At 40.3% G+C, this 24,018-nt stretch overlaps 1 protein-coding gene across 7 annotated transcripts in view; it reads left to right on the top strand.

Moving 5' to 3' along the window:
* The window catches only part of unc5a (unc-5 netrin receptor A), a 197,699-nt gene that overhangs the window by 77,300 nt on the left and 96,381 nt on the right, over positions 1 to 24,018 (top strand). For all 7 annotated transcript variants that reach the window (XM_077532743.1, XM_077532746.1, XM_077532744.1 and 4 more), the window contains exon 2: positions 13,834 to 14,049. In XM_077532743.1, coding sequence (XP_077388869.1) covers positions 13,834 to 14,049 — 216 coding nt within the window. The remainder of the gene's footprint in view (positions 1 to 13,833; positions 14,050 to 24,018) is intronic.

Below are 24,018 nucleotides of genomic sequence, written 5' to 3'. Positions count from 1 at the left end.
TTTAGCCAATTAAAATTTATATGCGAGGTAGCTGTTTTGATTTTAATCCAACATATTGTTCCTTTGCCAAATATATATATATATATATATATATATATATATATTTTTTAGGCTATAAGTCAAGACATCATTTTAAGTTGACACCATACACCAATTTGTCTTATTTTTATTTGTATTTTTTTTTGCAGTGTTTTTGCAGTGCAGTGTTATTTTGGTACACAGGTGCTGCCATTATTTAAGCAGCTGACACTTTTTATGGATCATCTCTTCGCGTTGCATTCGGATGCGCCATCCGATGCCGACGAAGCAACCCCGCAATCCATCACGCTGATTGTGACTAATCCCCCCAATTTTGTCCCACCCGGGTCTTTATTGAGTGGAGGGTAACTGATGATACAAGCGGGAGCAAGGTAGTCAGAAAGTGTCACCGGGGTCCCCGTGTTTACATCAGTTTGTGTCAAACGGATTTCAAGCTGACGGAAGCATTTTGTCGTCGGAACCGGGTTTGTGGCTCTCTGACCTTGATTGTTGGCAGAGGCTTTGATTCATTTCAGGCAATAATCTACAATGAATATGCTGAAATTGGATTATTATTAATAGGGATAGACTTTTGGCCAATAATTGGCCAGGCCAATTCTCAGCCAAAATTGAGCATTTTGACGAATATCGGTATTGGAATTTTGAAAAAGTCCGACAGCTGATTAAAATGTAAATCAAAACCCATTTTACTCTCAGGGAACTAAACTATTTATTTAAATTTTAAGTTACCTTTGTAAGAGATGATGCTGACCCTGGGAACCTTTTGAACCATTTGTTTTTGTTCAACATTAAATCAAAGGAATTTGAACGTTTAAGATTTCAGGTATTTAGAAATTTTGGAAAATATATTTATTGTAGAAAAGTAGACCTATGGTATTTACATGTTTAAGTTTCCATTTAACATTTTTAAGACGTACTGGTAACTTTGGGAGCTCCCTGAATATTTTATTGTTCGTCATTTAAAAAGATGTCTATTTTCAAAGATAAAACAAAACAAAACTTATACATTTTGAAAGGTCAGAAAAATTGCTCAAACATTTATGCCAATATTTCCCCCCCCCCCCCCTTTTTTTATTTTTTTTTTAAACTGAAAATGAATATCGGCTCCAAATATCTGAAAGAATCAGCAGCTAATGCACTCACTTCTGTGTTGATTTTTTTTTCATCAACAATGACAATCAATTCAATTGTCGAGCATCAATTAAATTATGCTCACCCAAAGTCCTCAGAACTTGTTTTAGCCAGCACTTCTATTTAAACATTGTGACTTAATTGTAATTTGTTATATTTTCCCAGCATTCTCAACAATATCATTTCCAAGCCAAATTGGAAACCACTCATTTGTTCACGGCTCCTGACGTTTCTGGCAGTCCACCTCACACGCTGCAAAGGAAATTGTTCCACAGTTGTATAATACAATATGCAAAAGCTCTCATTTTAGCTGTAGGCATATCCGGTAATTAAAGGATTAACTTGATAATCTTAATAGTTTCATGGCTTTGCCTTCCTCTTTCCTCCCATTATTTCCTACAATGTCAACGATTTAAGGATGCATCCTTCCCCCGCCTGTCGGGTTTCTGCTGTAATCAACTTGCTTGGAGTTTAACCTCATTTCCGACTGAGCACAAGGAGTCTTCAAATCCAAAGGCTGGTGCGTGCCTGGGATGGCAAAGACGACGACTTTTGTCTGCCCCTCCTAACGGCCTGGCTTCTTCCGAGGATTGTGTCTGCTTATGTCAGAAAATGTTAAAATCTCTGCGGCTGAAATGCATCAACCCCAAACAGGTGACTCCTTTTAAGCTTTGCAGCATTTATATTTGGAGTAAAGCCACGCGGAATCCTCCTCCTTAAGGCTTTTCTCGCATTGGACTGCACCTAAAAAATGTGAGCGGTGTAATTTCTCCAAGAAATAGAAAATACATTTCTGGAATGTCTATGAAGTAACATTATGTTTGGAATTCTTTAGATCAGGGGTCCCCAACTAAATTGGCAAGAGGTGCAACTAACCTGATCAACCAAATTGACCGGGGTCTGGACATGAAAACACCCAACCACTAGTTATGAATACAGCAATTTTCACATTATTTCCTTTCTCTTTCAGCATTTCCTTTATGGTCAAATATATGTCCTCTCTTCTCGTATGTGTTTTCAAAGCTGTGAGACCCAAAATGTCCTCTATAAATGTTTGTCTCCTCGTGATAGAATCGGACATACACCAAAAGCTGAGGATTGTCACTTACATCAGTTGATTGGTTCATCCGCAGCTAGTGAAATACACCGGGCACTTTGAGAATGGTCTTTTCCATCTGGGATTGCACATCCTCCGAGTGCCGCTCTGCTCTTGTTGTTGTGGGTGACAAGGGAATTTGACCGACCTTAAGTTACTCTCATTCTTTCTCTTCAAATAGCGTGTCTGCCATTGCTTACTATTTCCAAACATTCCTCGACCAGTCCGGAAACCCGTAGTGAGCACTCGTAGGCAGACGCAATGGGGCTCGTAGCGCTCAATGCCGGTAAAATGGAAGCATACGCCTCAGCCCATTTACTTTTCAATGTCTACTTTTGTGACTTTGACTTCATCACATTTGTCATGAGAATGCGTGTACCCCGAAAAACAAACAATAAGTTTGTGAGCTTACCGGACCCCGGCTCAAGCATAGCTGCCCTGACGTGTGCCTATTCAAAAGTTGTCAGTCGGTAAAACTGAATATATATTCATACATATTATTGGCGGTCCGGATGAAAGGATCTCAGGGTCCGGAGCTGGACCGCAGTCTGCCATTTGGTGACCCTTGCTTTAGATTTCTGTCATGTATTGCTGAAGTCAGTCAACAAATATATTCCTCAGTGCTCTTGTCACTTTTCCAGGCAGCCTTTTCACCTCTGCTAGCCTCTTGACATTGTGCATGTTCAGCGAGGTCATGGCATGTAGATTCCTTTTCAGAGGTTCTTTAAGGATTATGTGGCCTTGGTGACATTTCACTCCCTATGGAAAAATTGTCAACACATTTGATGCCTGTTGCGAAATCACACTACAGGGTCCACTGTGTCATGTGGGTGTGTGAATTTTATCGCTAAGATTGAAACCTCCGGTTACGCCGTCATAGCTGATCAAATTAAATACTTATGAAGAGGACACATTTGAAATTAAAGCTGATATATATTTTGTTGTTTCTGAGTGAATAGTAAGGTCTTACATAAGCTTAGGAAAACCTAAAGAGGCGGTTTGATCCCGAAAACGGACTTCATAAAGCTTGAAGCGTGTTGTTTAGTCATTCAAATCTGCATTCGACAAGTAAATCAGCACTGTCACAAAGTCAAAGCTAACGAGCGACGTGATCAGCGTATGAAGAAGGTCAGTCTCTTTCTCAGATTGTTGTTCCACCGAAGTCCTCTAGCTGTCATCGTGTCAAAAGACCAAAATTATGAGAAGGCGTTTCCGCCGTCTGTCGACTAGAAACAACAGTTTGCATCCCAAATATGGTACATTGATAAGGCCAGCACCCGTCATAACATGATTTGGACATTTTGACAAGTTTGCTGATTTAATCGTAACTCGGCTTCTCAAAATGTATCCAGTGGTCCTATGACCAGGAGGACGCTGCTGACAAATATCCAACTCGGAATCAGTCTTGGAAAAGGCATGATTTGCACAGTCTCCCGCCGCTAATTAATCTCACTGCACTTGTTTAATAAGGACGAAGGAATAAGGACCCGGGCGAATGCATCGTAACTGGAATATTTATAGCAGGGTTTATTCTGAGCCGCAGCCAGTGAATAAACCTTGGCTTAAGGACACTGATTGCAATAGGACTGTGGAAACATGGTCCACTTGAAGATTACTCAGCTCGGCCAAGGCCAAATGTCTCCACTGTACTTCTAGATTACATTTCATTAGCAGTATGCCTGCTTTTTTCATAAAGGTCAGTGTTTTATTTCAATATAAGAAAACAGATAGTAGAACGGAGCTGCTTACTGTTGAAACGGCGGCCGGCAGCTTTTGCATAATTTGGTCAATGGGAAGCAAATGGCATGTCGAGAAAACCGAAGCCGCGAGGAAGATGTGACGACTGGGGATAAAATATCATCGTTGGCACCGCATGGATGCCAGTGGATCTTTCATTCAATCTAAAATGTTAATGACGCTTCTTAGAGGCGTAAGATAGTTGCTGCATCAGAGGTTTCTTCACTTAAACAAATCGGAAAGAATCAATCGTGTTAGCGTGCTTGCTGTTATGTACTGTATAGCATACAAATTTAGATTCCCAGCTGTTCTCTCTCTTTCTTTCTCGTTCACTTCCACACTCGCACACTCTCTGACTCTGTCTCTCGAGCTCTCCATTGCTCTCTCTTTCCATCTCGGTCTGTCTGTCTCTGTAACCCTGTCTCTCTCTCCTCTCTCGTCTCTCTGTATGTCTCTCTTTCTCGCTCTCTTTCTCACGCTCTCTCTTGATCTCTGTCTGTCTGTGTGTATCTCACTGACTGTCTCTGTTGCTCTCTCTCTCTCTCTCATTTTCTCTCACATTCACTCTCATTTTCTCTCTCTCTCTCACATTCTCTCTCTCTCACATTCGCTCTCTCTCTATCATTCTCTCTCTCTCATTCTCTCTCTATCAATCTCTCTCTATCTCATATTCTCTCTCTATCAATCTCTCTCTATCTCATATTCTCTCTCTCTCATTCTCTCTCTCTCACTCTCTCTTTCTCTCTCTCACACACACACACACATTCGGTCTCATTCACTCTCTCTCGCTCTTTCTCTCTCTCTCTATCATTCGCTCTCTCTCTTTCTCTACCATTCTCTCTCTCTCTCTCTCTCTCTCTCTCTCTCTCTCTCTCTCTCTCTCTCTCTCTCTCTCTCTCTCTCTCTCTCTCTCTCTCTCTCTCTCTCTCTCTCTCTCTCTCCTGTCTCACATGGACTCACGGTATGCACATGCATACACACACACGCACGCACCCCGACACACAATCAGATGCACAAGCCGCCTGACTAACAGGCGACTCAAAATGTCATCTATTTTAAATCACCACGAACGTGAGAGGGTCTCGCAGGTTTCAAGAAAAATGAGTCTTTCAAGACGACGTCAAGCGAGGTAGTTGGGGGGCTGTGAACACCCCACTGAGATGTCCCTTCAAATAGATGACAGCAAAATGTATTAAATAAAAATCAACAAGCTCCAATGAGCAGCTGTGAGCTCTCCCGTTCAAACGCGACGAGGCTCATTAATCGTGTCGCGATGGTGAACTTTATTTACAAAACTAACAGCTCAATTCTTTACCTTTTGGACACACGATTTGACACAGCCCCAAACGCTATTTAATCACGGAAAATCGCCGCCTGCGAGGTGATTTATGGGAGAAGCTTTTGAAGGCAATTCTCAACGTTGATGATGTGACCCGAGCCTCTGGTGCACATCTGTCATGGAAATACTGTCATCGTGCTATACAGTGTCTGCAGAGCATCATTAGTATCCAGATAGAATGGATGTATGCACGCAGATGTACAGGCAGCCAATTTTTGATTCATTTGAAAAGACGGAAATTGCTCTGAAGCATTGAGATTTCCTCCTTCCCCATACCGTCCTGTCCCGTCCTTCTGTCCTTCAAGTCGCAATCTTGATATCTTTTCTGATGTCTCCATCTCCACCTCCTTCCGCCAATGACACAAACGTGATGTGATTAGGCTGCTGTGCTACATGTTTATTTAATGTCCCTCTCTCTCTGCAAGGCGCGTTATCGCTCCGTGTGCCGGCGATTGATCATTTCCACGGCGAGCATAGCGGCACAACCGCGTACATCTTTGCCTTTCTGTTCAAGCCTATGTTGTTGTGTACATATATAATTCTTCATCTCCCACCGACTGATTGCAAGAGCGGTTTTGTTCAGTCATCTGAATCTACATTTCCTCATTGCATGATGTGTTCACACAAAAAGCTTTGTTTTTTTTCCTCCCCTCATCTCTCGTAATATATATTTCTCATTGCAGAATGTTTATTTGCGTTTCTGACATGTGAAGGTAAATATTTGTCATCGCTCAACTGTGAACTCTATTATATCTGGCTTTTTTTAACATCCCATTTTTGTTTGTCTTCCGGCGTTTGATCACTGGCATTGTTTACTCTGTCAGCTGCTTATTTATACTATTTTTAACTTAACATAAGCAGCATTCCTGTTCCCCTCATGCTCAATATTCAGGCTGATTGCTCAGTAAATATATTCAGAGGTTTAAAAGCAACTGGAGAGCCAATTTATCTAACCAAACGCACGTTTATGGCAGCTTTGTGTTTTATGACAGCCTAACATGAAATGGTTGATAGCAACTGTATTTGCATTAATTTCAGAAGAGATTGCGAGAGTCATGAAACGTGTGGTCTAGCTGCAGCTCATCACTCTGATGTAAATCATGTCGTATGCTCAATGATGCCTTTCCTATAGGCACATGATATTAAAAATAAATCAATTCAATCAATTCCATTTAACCCTACTCCAATGGATATATAGTGCACATGTATGTAATAAACCTGTCAATTAATCAATTAATCGACAAGTAATCTATTACAAATTTAATCGACAACCTTTTTATTAATCGAGTAATCGTTTGGAGCCATTTTTTATGTAAAATCGTCCAAATACTCTGATTTCAGCATATTGACAGTGTTGTGTGCTGAGACGTAGGATCTCAAACGCAGACACAAATAAGTCTTTATCTATTTATTCACATAGACTGGAAACTAAGAGAGCGGTACACAGGAACAGTTGAGCAATAATCCGGCAAAACACACACAATTCAATCTCATTGGTTGTGGCTAGACATGTGAGTACTAGTACTGACATGGAATTCTCTGATTGGCTGTTGACTCCGTAATTACAGATAGTTACTGACTTCAACAAACATTATATAGCATAAAAGATCCTTGACATCATATAGTCCAGACATCATATAGCCTAAAACTAGTTGAACTGATGTTTATGTACAGCACTTTGTATACAGCGCCTGTTCTTAAAGCGCTTTATAAATAAAGTTGAGTTGAGTTGAGTTGAGTTGAGTTAAATCTGTAGTCCTTCATGAAAGAAGACAATCTTCTGTGTTTCATTAAAATAAAACATTTACTGTTTTTACTTTGGAAAACAATGACCGAATTGGTAACATCGTATTAATCCCCCTTTTTTAATCACTATACGGATATGAAGTACAAAATAAACACCAATCACTGGTTAATAAACGGCAATCAGGGAGAAAATGCTTTTGTAATACTTTAATGCAAAATTAAAATGAATCTGATTAATCAATTGAATAACCGATAGATTAACCGATTTAAAAAAATATTCGATAGTGACAGCACTAGTGTGTGCATTACATCATCGCTTCTATTTCTAAATTGAAATCACCTCCATCATTGTTAGTCTGTTTTGTGACACTCTTTGTAGTATATTTGTTTGTGTATGTTTTTGTTTTTTCCAGCTTTATGATCAAACAAGAGCTGAACTTTTTTTTTTCTGCCCATTCCCTTCAAAAAAAACATATTTGACATTTCCCGTCATTGGCACTCATCTTTGATGACAATTCACGTCAACAAGCGCTGAAAGATTTAAGGTGATAGTAATTTATGGATTTCTGCATGTAGTTACAGGTATATGCACACTGACTGTTGTTACCATGGGAGAGAAAGACAGAACAGTGGTTTTATTGTTTTTATTTTTTTCTCTGTTTATTGTTTTATATCCCAGTTGACATCTTCACACTGTTTTACATTCAGAAATTTTGTGCTGCGATTAGAGAATAAAATTAAAGAATTAAAGTCTTATTTTCCAAATGGTAAATAAACAAGATGGCTTGTGGAACTGTATTGGGGAATAAATTAGGATATAACAAGCTCATTTCAACATGACTCTTGATTAGTGTATTATATAAAAAAAAAAAAAAAAAAAAAGCTTGACAAAAAGCAAAGATGAAGTATTTTTTTCTTTTTCTTTTTTTCTTTTTGTTTTGCCGTGCTTTTTCCACTTCATCATCTCTTGTGCATGTAGTCAGTGCCTCACTGGGGAGTTGACATGGTCAGCTGGACCGAGGAGATGTTGCGGCCCGTGTGCGGAGGGAAAATCTGCCACGGACATGATGGCTCGGAACTCTGGCAGCTGGTGCACCCTTGTTGGGATCGTGTGTGGGCTGTTTTGTGTATTTTAGGTCAGTCCAAATGTCTCTTGAGGGGAAGAGCAGCTGCAGACAAATATCAAATCTGTATGATGCAACCATCTTTTGGTTAGCATGAAATGTTGCTCTTTGCATTTAAAGATGGTGGACGAGAATGTCCTGTCAATGAAATTGGATGGTGATTTTATTTTATTTTTTTAGCATCCAGCATGTGGAGTCGATCGATTTAGTGGTTTGAGCCAATCACATTCAGCAGAAACTGATGCAGTGCTGCTGTATGTCTATTTGATTTCTGCATTGACCTGCAAGGACTCTGTTAAGTGGCTGATACTCCCACTGTGTTGAGTGTCTGTGTGTGCGCGCGCGTTGACTTTGAAGTACACTGTGTCATGACAATAATCTAAGCCAATTTACTACACATCAGCCCTTCATTATGGCTTTGATATAAAACGGCGCGTGACCAGAATGTCCTCCCATAAATTGACAATTTACTTTTCAAAAGAAATGACGTGTTTGACCTCATTAACCCAAAAGTCGTGTCGTTAAATGCAAGACTAACCCCCACCAACACACGAGCGGGCTCACACGCAAAAAAACAAGTGGGAGCATCCGAGTGCAGTCGAGGGTTCAATGTGACCCTCAAACGAGAAGCCAGCGGTGAGTTCACGCTGTCATGTGATCATCAGGCCCTCATCATGTCAGCTGGACTCTCTTTGAGTTTATGTTTGAGATTGATGAGCTGACAGGTGTAGGGTGAGTGCGGTCCACGGTTTTAGGGGATTCATTCTGTGGCCTTCCGGAGGGTCACTCGGCCCTACTGATTCATGACCATGGTCACCAACTTTCAGAAGGAAATTTTTATAAATTTTACGGCTGTCATGGTCCATCAAATAAGGGACTGTTTTTTGTTGATTGTGCCCAATTGATTGATTGATCACATCTTGAAGCGATTGAGGCAAAATGGAGTTTCCGTCTTAGCAACGAGCACAGATGTTGTCGATTCAGGACGGTAAGCTACATCCTTGAAGACCTTCGCTATGGCAACTCCTCTGAGAGGCATTATTCGGCTTAATACACGTCGCTCGCCTTGAAACAGGAATTCAGAACATTCAGACAGATTCCATTGTCTCCTTAATAATAGTTGTTGAAAAGTTCAATTCAGAACAGAAATGTACCGCACAAAATTGTTGAACAACTCTAGAAGTCAGAGACTGGTCAAATGAACAGAGTTGTGTTCCCATTGGCAGGTTAGAAAAGCAAGCTTGCTGCAGACTTGCTTGAGTTTAGTGCTTGGCTTTCAAAGGTCAGTTTGTCCTTTTTGATTGCTAAAATAGAATAATACGTAATGCTTTCTTGTAATTTGGGACATGTAAAAATCTAGTGAACGTTTTTTAAGGGAGGACAGTCTCAGTTCAAAGTAAAGTTGACTCCCATCCCGAGAGAATCACGCCAGATTCTTGAAAAAATGTCATCCTCAAGTCCTGATCTCTACATAAGTAATTTCCATGGAGATGAGATCTTAAACTCGCGTAAAGAAAATCTGAATCTGCCGCATGTACTATCGGACAGTATAATAACTTGTGAAATGGGATGTCAGTCGTTATCTGTCAACACTTCCTTGTCTGAAGTGTTATACTGTAGTTTGTCGATTTTATTCAATCAATATTGTAGAAGAAATATACTAATATATGACACAATTTTTGGTACCTCTTTGATGAAGAGCTGGTCACAGTTGAACGCTTGTATTGGCTTGTTAAGTGTCGGTTTGTGTGTCTCCATTGATCGGTTGACACCCAAAAGTCTAACTTATTCCCTGTAACAAGAAAAAGAAAAATTAAAAGTTGGGGTGTCAAAATTATTGCGTTAATTTAAGTTCCTTTAACGCCACACTTTTTTTTTTTTTTTAACGAGCAATCAATGACCACCTTACTTAGAAAGCCTTTGCTGGGGGAATTGCAGTCGCAACACAGTAGAAACGTCCACGTCAAAATTTATCAGTAATAAATTGAATAATAATGCATATATTTGTGGAGACTGGGGTCAAGTTGTATTTTACAATTTTAAAATATGCACAATTTCACAAGTTCATGTTTAAAGATTAGATAGCTCTTCATATGAAAAGAAAAATGCACTGAGCTGTTACCAACATCTTACAAATGCAATTATGCCATCTAGTGGCAGAAAAATGACCAACACAAATCAATATCACACTTTTATTTTTACAGTACATATTTTTAATTTTAACTCAATTTTAACAATTATTGTGAAATGACTGTATCAATGACTAAAAGATGCAGCCATATTTCATAGTTTAACATTTTCCCCACTTTTATGTTAAGAAGTTTATATTTAATGTACATTTAGTACAGATAAAAAATTAGTGATTAATCATGAGTTAACTATTGAAGTCATGCCATTAATTACATTTAAAAATTGTAATCGCCTGACACGAGGGCTAGACTGGCACAAAAAAATCGGCCCTGGCATTTTGACCGACTCTTGCTTAATATGTAGCTCTGCCGCTGACATTTCACTTTGCTATCCATGTTCAAAATGGATTAACAGATTGGTCCCTCTAAATTGTGGGCCAGTCTCTTGGGGTACAATTGAGGAAAATAATAATTAAAAAGCACTGCATCGGCCCCGAAAGAGACCGGCCCACTGGGCATCTGCCCTGTACGCCAGATGGCCAGTCCAGCCCTGCCTGACACCCATAATTGAAAGTAAATAAGCAAATACTAGAAATAAAAGTTGTCATCCAGCCTGCCTGCCTAGACACTCAGAGTGGAAGTGTGAGCCTGCTTGTTAATGTTTACCAAGCTACTCCGCTGACCCCAACTGTACTTATGAGCGTTCTTGTTTAAATGTTGGCTCTCCTTTTAAAGTAATTGTCTTGTAGAGCCCAGGCCTGAACACTCAACACTTTGACACATCCAGTCGACGCAAAATGTGCATTGTCAGGCAGCTTGGTTGTACTCAATGCTTAGCTGTCATGTTAATTGTCCTCCCGCAATCTTAAAACGGGCCCAGAAAATCGCAAAAAAAGGCAGCGTGTCAGCAAGTGATGCGTGTCCTTCATCGGACACAGCACATTTAGTTTTCATTAAGAGTTAAACATGTACACGGAACATTAATGGGCTTCAGCGGCAGTGGTGTGCTTCATTGTATCTCATCCTGATAGATTAGCAACTCAGCACATGAGGAGGGCTAGCAAAAGGAAAGGCGTTAATGCGTTTTTTTTTGGGGGGGGGGACTGCCGCAAAATGTCTTTATCCGAGGATTGGTGTTTACGATGCTATCTAATATCATCTGTGACACGAACATCACGGAGAGGAGGAAGAATGGAGCGAAAGGTCATCACAAGCGCCGCCGTTTCATGAGGAGAGATGAGGCTTCCCGACGCCTCCTGCTGCAACGGGGAGTGATGGAGAAGGTTGTTAATGCCTGCTCTGTCAGCCATATTGGATTCAAGGCAGTAAATTAATATCTATCCTTAAAGGGCTTTTATTTGGGCCTCCCTTGAGTGTCTGTGGCGTAAAGAGGTTATTTCCGCCTTTCTCCTCCCGTGTCCTCTCCCTCCCGCTTTCACTTGAAGATCTTTGGAGGGAATCGGCGTCGACGCTGCGCCGCAGGCTTCCTTGTCACATTCAGCGTTCCTCTTCGCCGTTTTTCGGCGTGTGCAGAACTCGGCTGTCATTTGTACCGTCGTGCTCCTGAAAGACAGCTTCCGCGTCTCTGAGCAGTGTCTTTCGCAGCAGGCCTCAAGGTGCCACCGAGCACATCAGGAATAAAGCATCTACTGTGCGTATCCGATATGTCGACTGGCTCTCGCAGACACAGGATCCGTATAACACCGTTTGAAGTGGCCCTAGTCGCCGAGACAGGATTTACGGCCAAAGGTCCATCAAGAGTGATTTTTAAAGGCTCGTGATTAAGAGCTGGGGCGAAGACGTCGAATGATCCCGCCAAGAGCACACAAGGCCGAGCTGTGTCATTGCCAACTGTGCTCCGTGTCACACACTCGCTCTCTGTCTCACCATCACCGTCCATCTGTTATTTGCCTTTTAAATTTTTTTACCACGGGGTGTGACGAGATATACATAATCGTCATGCATCATATTGTTTTCTGTCGTAAGAGTCTGATTTATCTCTTTGTCTTTTAATACAATGTGAATTTCAGTATTGTCTGTAAACTGCCATGATTGTATTGGACCCCTGCTCAGATCTATTTTTGAGACCCGGCCCCGATATTCGATACCGTACTCTCGTCCGCAGCCCACACATTTGACCCATTAGCAGCACAACCTGACCTGATTCACATAAATACGATCCATAATCTGACCAAAAACCACCTGCACCGAATAATGATTTTGTTGTCGAAGCTGTTGAAAAAAATGTCAGTTGCTGTTTGGGTTATAATGTAACTGTTTATTATTGGGGGGTTTTATCTTTAGTTATATGCTGTTAAAAATAAGTTACTTCACAAAAACAATTATGGACAAAATGAACTCACCCCGAAACGTTAAATCTATTATGATTTTTTATTTTATTTTTTTTCCCCCGTTCTGACAAAATTATGTCCAGAATGATCCCTACCCTTTTTCAATACAGGTATGTCCAATGTTTTAAATGTGTTGATGATATAGTCAATTTAAATTAGGCTAGTCGTGACCAGGATCCTTTAGAATGTTTCCCCAAAATTATCAAGGCAAGGAATCATTTTTTAAACATTAAAACAATGAAAATATCTATAAAAAGCAACACTTTATTGCAACATATCAATATGGCTTTCAATACTAAATATGGCCAGGGCCTTTTCCTCAATCATTGTGTTTTATAGATTTATTTCAAAGTATATAAACTCGCTACATCAGGGCCCAACCTTTATTTGCTTCAACAGGTGTCTGTTGGTTCGCCTAAAAACTAATTCTCCATCTCAACACATTGGGAAAATTACTTTCAACTTTGAAGGACGCTAACTAGCTAGCTAGCTAGCTAGGAAGTTAGCAAGCATTCACCCACTGAATTCTGTCAAATGAACAAAATAGCAGCGCTAGCAATTCTAAGCTAGTATTAGCACTTTAAACAGACAACACAATGTTAGCTATGTTGGTGGCATGAAGTTTTCGTGATAAAGAGGTGATGAACAGATATGCAGATATGTTGATAATTCCCTGTCGCTTTTGAAACTTTAGAATCCTCAGATGCTCAAGGTCCCTTGCACTACTTTGTTTTGTTAGTCTCATTCCCAATTGTTAGCAAATGAGGAAGTTTTTTTATTTGTATTTATTTTTAACTACTATCAGCGTAAAATGCTTTTACACTGACGAATACGACTGAATACCCAAAAACTCCGCCTTTAACCTCTAAACGACGATAAACACATTAGGATGACTTAGCCGTAGTTTGTGAGTAAAGCGTCTGTTCAAATACAGGTGCTCCAAAATCTTCCCGGAAGTAAAGCCGTTACATCTGCAAAGTGGGCAACCAACTCCATATTTTCTAGGAACAAATATTTTGTCTGCTTTGTTTCCCTCTCGAGTGAAGTGATCACAATTGCTGGCTCTCAAAGAGTTCAGGAGAAAATATTGTCTTTGGCATCCTTGTGAAAAAAAACAAAATCTTTTTGTTTTTCCTCCAAGGTTCTGAGCACGCGGCCACAGCGACCCAGCCTGCAGCCTTCTCCGACCTGTTACCTCACTTCTTGGTGGAACCCGAGGACGAGTTCATCGTGAAAAACAAGCCAGTGATGCTCACCTGCCGATCTACGCCGGCCACGCAGATCTACTTCAAGTGCAACGGCGAGTGGGTTCACCAGGATGACCACTTGATTGTGCGGACTGTGGACCCAGCTACAGGTACAAGCCGACTATTTTTATAGTCATGCAAACTTCCATTTGAAACAAGTTTAAACTTCATTTTTGATATTTTAATGGATGTTGGCGGTGCTTTGTGCAACTCGTTTGATTACAATACAAGGCGAGGCGGGGAGGTGAAGGAAAGTTTGCAATTTGCTCCTGATTACCGCGCTCCATCAGGCCCTCGGCTTGTCCGCCAGCCTATTTAGCCTGCCAGGATCATAATAAGCACATTGGTTTCAGTCTCAGAAATGGCCATGATCACCTTGGAGACCTGTTTTGTTTTTTGTTTTGATTTTTTTGCCGTTGTGCTGCAGTCCCCCGCCTCCGCCATCAGTGCCATAAACATGCACGACACTGATGTCGTGTGATTCAGCAGCGATCTGCCAATGCAAGCCACCCATTGGCAGCCTGACATCTGACAACGTGTTAATGACAGGTTTTCACGGAGGCACAAGTGAGCGCATGCAAATGTCCACAATAACTCAGCAAACCATGGCCATCAAGCTTTGCACCAAAAAAAAAAAAAAAAAACTCTTTGTCACGTATTAAACACCATAAAAAATATTTAGCTGATCATTAGAACTAAATAGTTTCATCTTAAAATATCAGACAAAATGTTAAAGGGATCGTTCGGATTTTTTGACATGAATATCAATTTCATCCTCACCTCCAGTGTATGCGATCAGCACTGACTTACCCCTGACAGCGTTCTGTGACACGAGTTCTGGTCCGGTGTTGGACGAGAGGAAAATAGTCCAGCAAGTTGGCTATGGTCTCGGAAATAAAGCGTTTTTCTTCTAAAAACAATTTGTGTTCTAAGAGTGATACATTTGCATCACAAAAACTCCTTTCCTGAAAAAAGTCAGACGCCATTACCGCCAGCCACTACTTTTCTGTTCGTTCGTATCACTGCGCGGCGCCCTGTAGACAGCGAATTGACGCACTGCTGCCAGCTGATCCTTCCGCTAGAAGTTGTTTGTCTTTTCGAAGGCGGAAGGATCAGCTAGCTGGCTGCAGTGCGTCAATTCGCCGTCTACAGGGCGACGCGCAGTAATACGAACGAACAGAAAAGTAGTGGCTGGCGGTAATGGCGTCTGACTTTTTTCAGGAAAGAGTATTGTGATGCAAATGTATCACTCTTTTGAACACAAATTGTTTTTAGAACAAAAACGCTTTATTTCTGTGACCACAGCCAACTTGCTGGACTATTTTCCTCTCGTCCAACACCAGACCAGAACTCGTGTCACAGAACGCTGTCAGGGGTAAGTCAGTGCTGATCGCACACACTGGAGATGAGGATGAAATTGAGATTCATGTCAAAAAATCCGAACGATCCCTTTAAGGGTGTAACAGAATTAATTCGGCCTTGCTTCAGCATCCTGACGTAGATGAAAACTCTTTTACCACACTGAGCCTTTGATTTGTTTGTGCTGACTTCTCCCCTCCTGAGCTTGAATATTTTCATGCTCACCTATAAAATCAAATTTAGGATTTTATTATTATTTTTTTAATTCTCTGCTGTGTGAATGACTTAGAGGTATGATTTAAGCATCAGCTCTGAAGTATTGGAGCTTATTTGCCTTGTTGCCAAACTGCAGAAGTTGCATCAGAAAAATAACTTTCACCAAATTTCATCTAGTTCATGCCACTGCTCTATGACCAGCTCGTCATGTGTTACAAAGACATTATGGTTTGCTTTTTGGATTCATAATGTACCACAATATACTCTCAAGAATGTTGGCCATATATGCAAAAATTTGACAAAATCCAGCCTTGCTAAATTTTTTAGATTAAATTTACAATTGTTCATCCACCAATCAGTCTAATCATAAAAACATAAATAAAAATAAAAACTTGGCAAGTTTCATGAGTTTTTGTGCATATATATATATATATATATATATATATATATATATATATATATATATATATATATATATATATATGACTCATCAAATATGTGAAAACGCGCCACATAGTTTAGCTTCCCAATTATTATATTGATTTTGTTTGAACATGAAAGTTTGATATTGACCACAACATTTGTATTTAAATTAAATTTTCACAATCGATGATCATTTCATGTGCTCTCCCAATACTGAACCGACCGATTGATCTATTAACTATTGATCATCTTAAAATATGAGTGAATGGAATGATTACATACTTAAAGTTAATGAAGCTTGATTGATTATTTATGAGTGCAAATAACACATCTGTTTTGTGATGAATTGGGTCAATGATTTGTTGGATATGAAGCAGAAGTAAATGAGTGCGAGTCATTTGGTTTCATTTCATCAGGACGCCATTTGAGTGGTCAAGCCTCACTGCCGCTGCAATGTGAATATACGACAGCTACATCGTTTGCATATTGATGGGCCTTTTTTTTCCTCCCCACACCAAAATAGTGTAATTGCACATCTACTAAAGTAGGTGGCAGTGGCGTTCTCATTATCAGAGAGCGAACAAGGAGCTTCTCTGAAGAGGTGTGCTTAAAACAAATTAATAGAAAAATTGTACTTTTTAATGCTGTGACAGAGAGTTGTGGGGGTGCAAAATATTTTCTTCTTCCTGGGGGGTACGCCTACCAAAAAAATAGAGAAGCACTGATTTTTATCCACATCTCTGTGGCGTAGGAAAACTTCAGTCTTCCTTTTGTGTGTTTTCAACCTTTATAAATGAGGCCCTTAGTTGCACCTAATTCTTCTGTGCGCTGTAGGTAGGCATCTATTAGTGGGGAGTTGTTTATTTGTTCAAATGTCACAGCAACAACTAATTGATGCACAACATCTATTAGAGCGCTCAGCACTATTTAAGGGCATGGTATGTAAGTAGTGACAATCCATGAATAAAGAGCCTCTGTGGCCTGGGTAAACAGTATTCTTGACCAAATATGTGCTCTCCCTCTCCCTCTTGCATATACACACACAAGCATTACACGGAAATCTTTTAATTAGCCTCAACGGTGTAATGAATTGCTGAGAGAATATGGCTGCCTTTCTTCTCAATTGACCAATCGCTTTGATATCATGGAGTCACTATCAATTGTTTCGAAATTTTGAAGCCAATTTACTAAAAATGCGCAAAACGGACATGCAACTTTATGCCTGTTTTCATCTGTTCTTTTGCAAATATTGAGAAGGGACTGTAGGTGGCGGTATACACCATCGGGATGTGATCCCCACCAGTAATTTAAAAGAAAAAGAAGAAGAAGAAACGGGAAGCGACTGTGCCGTGTGATGACGTCGCATGAGTTTGTTTTTGTAATTCTTGATAAACAGTAGTGCTTCTTTGCTGTTTTCTACCTAAAATTGCATTAATATTCGCTTCTTTAATTAATTCCAAAAAGATTTCTGTTTCGTCGTCCCGCCAAACATACCTTACTTTATTGTCCGCCATAGATTTTTTTTTTATTATTATTTTTTATTATTGAAGCTTTGCTTTAACATTCACAACATTAATTAGAAGTTTCCATCTTATTTACATCCACAGTATTGAGAACAGAAATCAATCAACAATCTAACATGAAAAAAAAAAGATTAAAAAAAACAAAAACTAAACAATAAAACACACAAAATAACATAAGGCACAAAAAAATTCAATTAAGGTCAATGAATGATAATTCACCAAAAGTCTTCAATGTATTTGTCCGCCATTGCTTTGGGACTAGAAATGTACGTGTGATGTAATATCCGGTCAAAATGCGCGACGTGTGCCCGGTCTTGACGCGGTTTTTCGCAAAACCTATTTCCATAAGCCAAAATTCTCATTTTCCTTTTTTTCTATACAGATCCATCCCCTCCAAGCGTAAAAACATTTTTGCAAATTTTGGGCCCTTTTTCGAATTTCTAGCCTTTCCATTCAGTTTTATTTTTGCATTTCTTGAAAATTTGAATAAAAAAAGGGTGGATGGAAACCTGACAACTCAAACGGGTTCAAATGTCCAACGGCAATGTTGAAATCCAGGTAGACGTTTCTGCCCTACTTCTTCTGCCTTTGTCGATGTTCAATACAAGGGAGGGAGGCGCTTTGGTGAATATTAAGTAGCGTATTGGCTTCCCCCCAGTTGTGACCTTGCAGAGTTGGCTGCTCAACTTTGATAAGATGATCATGAATTGTGTTGTCACAGCGTTGCCATAAACTACACTTTGAGGGAACATCACATTACCAATGCAGCGTTACTCTGCCAGCCATTAATGACAAAGGACCAATCCGTCATCTCGTTATGAGCGCTTATAGTCAGCATTTATTTCCTTAAAAATAAATCTTCACACTCTGGGTAAGTTCCACCTCGCGGCGGTGGCCCGTCACTCTTTGATGTATGTACGTCTCATGTGGGGCTGTGTAGTTGTGAAGGACACATGACTGTCCAAAAAGGTGCGACTGCTCCAAAGCACCCACATCGATCTCGCAAACACCTCGGCTGTTTAATGTCAGTGCCGCCCCGAGGAGTTTACGGATGGGTTTCTCTAATTCCGCTTCAAGCCAGAAGATGAGACGAGCTCACATCCATGTGTGTGTGTTATTTACTGATACACCCTCCAGGGGATATTGAAAGGTTAGGATTAGGGAGCATAGTTATTTAGTTATGGGGTGGGGGGGGGGGTAAAGCAGCACGTCGGTGTGCAGTACAGACTTGCCAGGCTGTCCTCACACCCCGGTCGTCACACTGGACTCCAAACTTAGATTTGTTGCCAGGCAACAAGACTTCTGTCACAGCACAAGCTGGTCGATATCAACGTCGCGCCATGTTGAGGGAGACATGACGTGTTGGATGTAAACCCGAGTTTATTGACAATTTACACGGCAGAAAAGAGTGGACAATCGCCTTCTGAAAAATAGGCCGAGAGGAACTTTGTGATTACTTCCACCTGAAACTCTGCACAAAACTGCAAAAATGAAATGAGCGCTAAAGCAAACGCGGATTCCATGACAACAGCTTGATATATCGGCCTCCGTTTCATTGGCTGGTTGCCGTGTGGTCACATGGGAGTCAAAACACTGCTGGAGGTGGTGGCCCATGTTTGATATGAAAATCTTTCTTTTCATGATGTGATGGATGAGTGGCCCAGCAACGATCAATCATAGTTGTGATTTTTGCACAAGAGCTCGAAGTCTAATACACAAAACTATCAATATTATATTTCTGATATATGGTAAGGTGCCCCGCAGTCCGAGGGGGACGTAGAATAGGTTTGTCACTGTTAATGTTCATGTTGAACCAAGAAATAGTGAAGAAATATTCCTGCTGGTAGCCCAAGTGAGTCTGATTGAGACGGCAAAGAAATTTGCAAGCCCTGGGGCATTATCTTAATACAGGTGCATGTTAAACATAAATTAGAACATGTTCCAGTGAATTAAAACTGACATTCTGAATGTCACAGCAATAACTGGCTGTAATAAAACACCACCATGTGAAAATAATGTGCTAATAATATCCGATACTAATACCGATTATTAGTAGTCAAGGAGGTTGATAGTTGGTATTTGGAGCCGATATTTCACTTAAGTGGAATACAATGGCGTCAGAATTTCTCTTAACTTAGATTTTTTTTTTTTTTTTTTTTTTTTTTAAAGTATAAGACCAACTTTCAAGGTTTGCAAAATATTGGAGTTTTTATCATAGTCAATATTGCCTTAAAAAGTTAAATGAAACATAAAGTCAATAAAGTTTTCCAAACTTTCAAAATATAATATAAACATTTAAATATAAATATAAATGTTATATTTTTAATTATCTTACTTTTACTTTGTAATATCAAACAAAAATAGAAGCAGCAGAGAATTCCAGGGTCAGCCGCATCTCTTATAAAGTTAACTAAAAAAATCTAATAAATTGTTCACTGAAGTTAACAGCTTTAAAGTGATTTATTATCAGCCATCAGATTTATTATTTATTTTTTAAATAGGCCGATGCAGATATTCAACAAAAATGCTTAATAACGAAGCTGATAATCAGTCTATCCCTAGTAGCAAGTCGGCTCAGATCTAGCCATCAGGTCAGTAGAAATATGATGTAACCTCCCAGCGAATTCAGTATAAAAGATAATTACAGTGCATACAGTAGGCATGTGAAAAATCTTGAAAATCATAAGAGCATGCAATGCATAGTACTCAGCTCAAGCTTTTGCAAAACAATGACTCAAGACCAACATTTTAAATCTAGAGGCTAAAGTTGCCATTGATCTTGGTGCAGAAGGTACTCGACAGTGGATGCAGTAAAATGGATACAGTGTCTGAGATAAAGATAAATTGCAGCCCCAGATAGGAGCAGAATAGGGTTTCATTTGAAAGGTACTTGTGGTCGTCTTTAATGAGGTTACATTTGTCATTGATTCAAATAGGGTAATGGAGGATACAATGAGATATTCTAGGCAAGGTTAATACAAAGTGATTCCTATATTTCTTATAATCTTCTTAATTAAATGAATTAAATCATTCCGTCTAATCACGCTTACTCAATTAAACGTATTGTGTTAAATTCATTCATATATGTTAGATGTGTTAGTAACAGGACTAGACATTTCATTACATTTCCTCAACCGAGTATGTTACGGATGAAAAGGGAAGGGAATTGGTGAACTTCTCATCCCTGACTTCATGTTGTACTTTATGGTACGATCTTTGTTCACGCTGAATGTTTAATGCTGGTTGCGATGTGGTGCAGCGCATCTTGCCACAATTCCCGCAGGACGTGATTTATCAACAATCAATTCTGCAAAAATGACATTCTTTATACCGCATATCTATCTATTTAAATACCTGTGAGGAAAGCTGAGAAATAGATTGATGTGCTAGTCGAATGAGTAATGGAAACCACAAATTGTCATTCTTTCAGTTGTTTCTGTGTAATTATAAACCGACGTGTTAGCAAAACTGATGAGACCGTCAACCTCAGCAGAGATGATGATGCCAAAAAGGCAGCAGATGTAACAGTGTGGCCCAACGCTGCAGAGACAATATTCATCTAACCTCCATCTCCGTCGGCTGCCGGCAGAATCAAATGTCAGTGTATCTGCCATTTGAAATTAATTCCCGAATCACCTGTGACATTGAGACGGGTTGTTTCAAACTCACAGGCTCAGGTGGTCACCAACATGACAAGTGGATAACTATCTGTCGCAGACGTAACCTCTGCCCTCATTGGGCGACTTTGTTTACTGACATTGTTTCAATCCTGCGAGCACAATTTTCAATTTCAAACTTTGACTCAACCAGTCCTATGTGCACTCATTCTGTATGATAGGGTCAACCCTTTGTGCTTTGCCTTCCTAATGCATAGGTACAGAATTTAATTGTGACTCGATCTGGATCCAGTAAGAATGTCATGTGATTGATAACTTTAAACAATGTTTAAGTTGCCTTCGTTTCATGTTCCATCCTGTGAGTTAACACGTATACGTCAACAAAAGTAAAGGAAGTGCACTTACGGTATAAATAGCGCTTTATTTGCACCATATGTTGTCCAAGGTGCTGTACCAAGTCTCATATACACTTTATTGAAAACATAGCAGAGTGTACCAAGACAGTTTGCGCATTCCCAACATGCTAACGCAGCTGCGTCAAGCTATATAAAGGTTTTCCTTTTTAGTTTAAAATAGCTGACTTTAACCTTAAAGATCCCTCATCGTACACTGGCCACCGGCAGAATTCAGGGTGTTTTCACTTTTGGTAAAGTTTTAAATCCATCTTTTCTGTCATACCAACTAGCTAGCTAGCTAGCTAGCTAGCGCTAAGCTAAACCCGGTGAGGATTTGTGTCTCCGATCCAGCATTCGAGTTTGCGAACTCGTTTCATACTAGGACGGCATCAGAAGGCAACAGTGAAGTAATGACAAAGTTATTGATACAATGCCTAGCTGGGGTTAATTGACTGATTGCGTAACATTCCTATACATGCTCAAAACACTTCCGGGTGTCTGGTCTCGAAGAGTGCGCTTCAGAAGACGCTGTACACTCCCCACTAATGCTAACATTGACTTAGCCCATTGTTTTGCCTTTGTTGTTGTCAGCACTGGTTGCTGCAATATTATACTCCATACTCCACAGTTTCCACTTTGTGACAAGGGTCCGTTTTGAAGAGTAAAACCAGGAGCCCCCTCACCTTGGACATCTGAACCAAGCCAGGCATTTGTCGTTAATCTCCGAGATAGTGACCCGTGTCCCATGTTGTCATCTGTACCGTATAAATTGTGTGTTGTTCCTTGTTTGAACTCATGAAGTCTTTGGCCCCAGCATCGGGGACAACTGAAGGCCCTGTAACTTGCTCAAGGACACTTTGACAATGGGAATGTGTGTGTGTGTGTGTGTGTTTTTGAGATATAGCCATGTCACATTTCGACACATGCACAGGGACAATTGTCTCAAGAAGCTCCCTTGAACATGAAAGAGATGTCACAATTTGTCCTTCCTCTCCTGGTATCAATGTCTGTTATTGATCCATCCTTGAGTCTATCGGTTCCTATTACCAGCCCTCAGTAACTTATCTCAATTGTTGTGGCTGTGACAGTTTCCAAAGCCTCAGCTGGCTCGGCGCCTTTGCCAGGTCGTCCTTTATGGAAGAGGAAGACCGGGGATGTCGAGTGAGTCTTAATAAAGACATATCCCCTCTGAACAAATCAATAGTGACAGTGTGTTTGCATAGATTAGGGGATTCTCCCGCTCTATGATTTCTCATCAGACACATGATGAGGAGAAGGGAGATGGGCATTTGAGCAGAGGATGCTTCTATGGGCCAGACTGATTTGATTGTGTTTGCATTTCATCTGCCAGCATTGATGGAAATGATTTTGATCCTTGCGCAGTATTGTCAGCCCTGCAGAAAAGCCTCTCAGGTGGAAAATACATGCATTTCATATTCCTATTTCAATAAACCTCTGCAACTGCTTTATAAGGGCTCCGGCCGATGAGGTGTTCTTTGTTGATTGAACCGGTTGTCAACAAGCCGTGGAAGATGCAGAAAATCATAAAGTGGCACAGATTTGCTGTGTGCCTTATGAAAGCAGGTTTTTTGGAGACTCAATAGCAATAACATGCAGTGTATCCTATTCACTTGTTTAATAACTTGGAACTTCTGTAACCATGCTCTTAGAACCCTGGGGCTGTGGTTCTTAACCTGGGTTTGCTGGAATCCCAGGGGTTCATGAGTCAGTCTCAACGGGTCAGCACCATTGGCTCTAGATGATCTCGCTGCATTGCTTGGCGCTCAGACTTGCAACTGTTAGGTCGTATGATTTCTTTATTTTAATCCCTTCATACTAACTATGTCAAACAAAAAAGTGGTCAGACAAATATATACAATGTGAATATTGCACGTACAGGGTCCTGGAGTCCTGGAGTCACAGACGAGTTCCGTTCCTACGCTGGCGATGTAACCCGAATTTTGACGCAAGTTGGATTTCACCGTTAGTCTATTTGCATCAAAATACTATATACAGCAATTTTAAAGACTGTATTTGCGCAACCGGAAGATGCCGGAACCAATATTTCGTGTTTCCGCACGGACATTCATTGCTGACGGACGGCAAAGCGGAGCTAATGGAAACTTAAACACGGAAAAGTGATGCACCTAATGGCTGCCCGGTTCTGGAGGTGACAACACAGCTTTAAATAACTTTAAAATGGTGTGATTACTGTGGGAAATTAACAAAGAAGAACGCGCGATGGACGAGGCACGGGCATCGTAAAGTCGTCACATCGTAGGTTGCATTCGTCGTAACTCGAGGACTCCCTGTATAACGGAACGTTCGGTGTCCCTCAGGGATCAATTCTGGGGCCTCTGCTGTTTTCATTGTATCTGGGTTCCATTTTAAGGAAACAGTGGTTGTTTTAAATTGCTCTATAAATATAGAGTTGAGTGATGGGATGCAATGCCAAGTTGAGCAATTTTAGTCCAAAATAACTAGCAAAACTAAAGGTACACTTTCTTCAGATGCATGGAGATGGGGGAATACAAGTCAATGATCTC

Source organism: Festucalex cinctus, chromosome 9 (genome assembly GCF_051991245.1).
Source record: "Festucalex cinctus isolate MCC-2025b chromosome 9, RoL_Fcin_1.0, whole genome shotgun sequence".
Taxonomy (NCBI): domain Eukaryota; kingdom Metazoa; phylum Chordata; class Actinopteri; order Syngnathiformes; family Syngnathidae; genus Festucalex; species Festucalex cinctus.
Note: the sequence above shows the minus strand (reverse complement) of the source record. Positions and strands in the feature narration are given on the sequence as shown.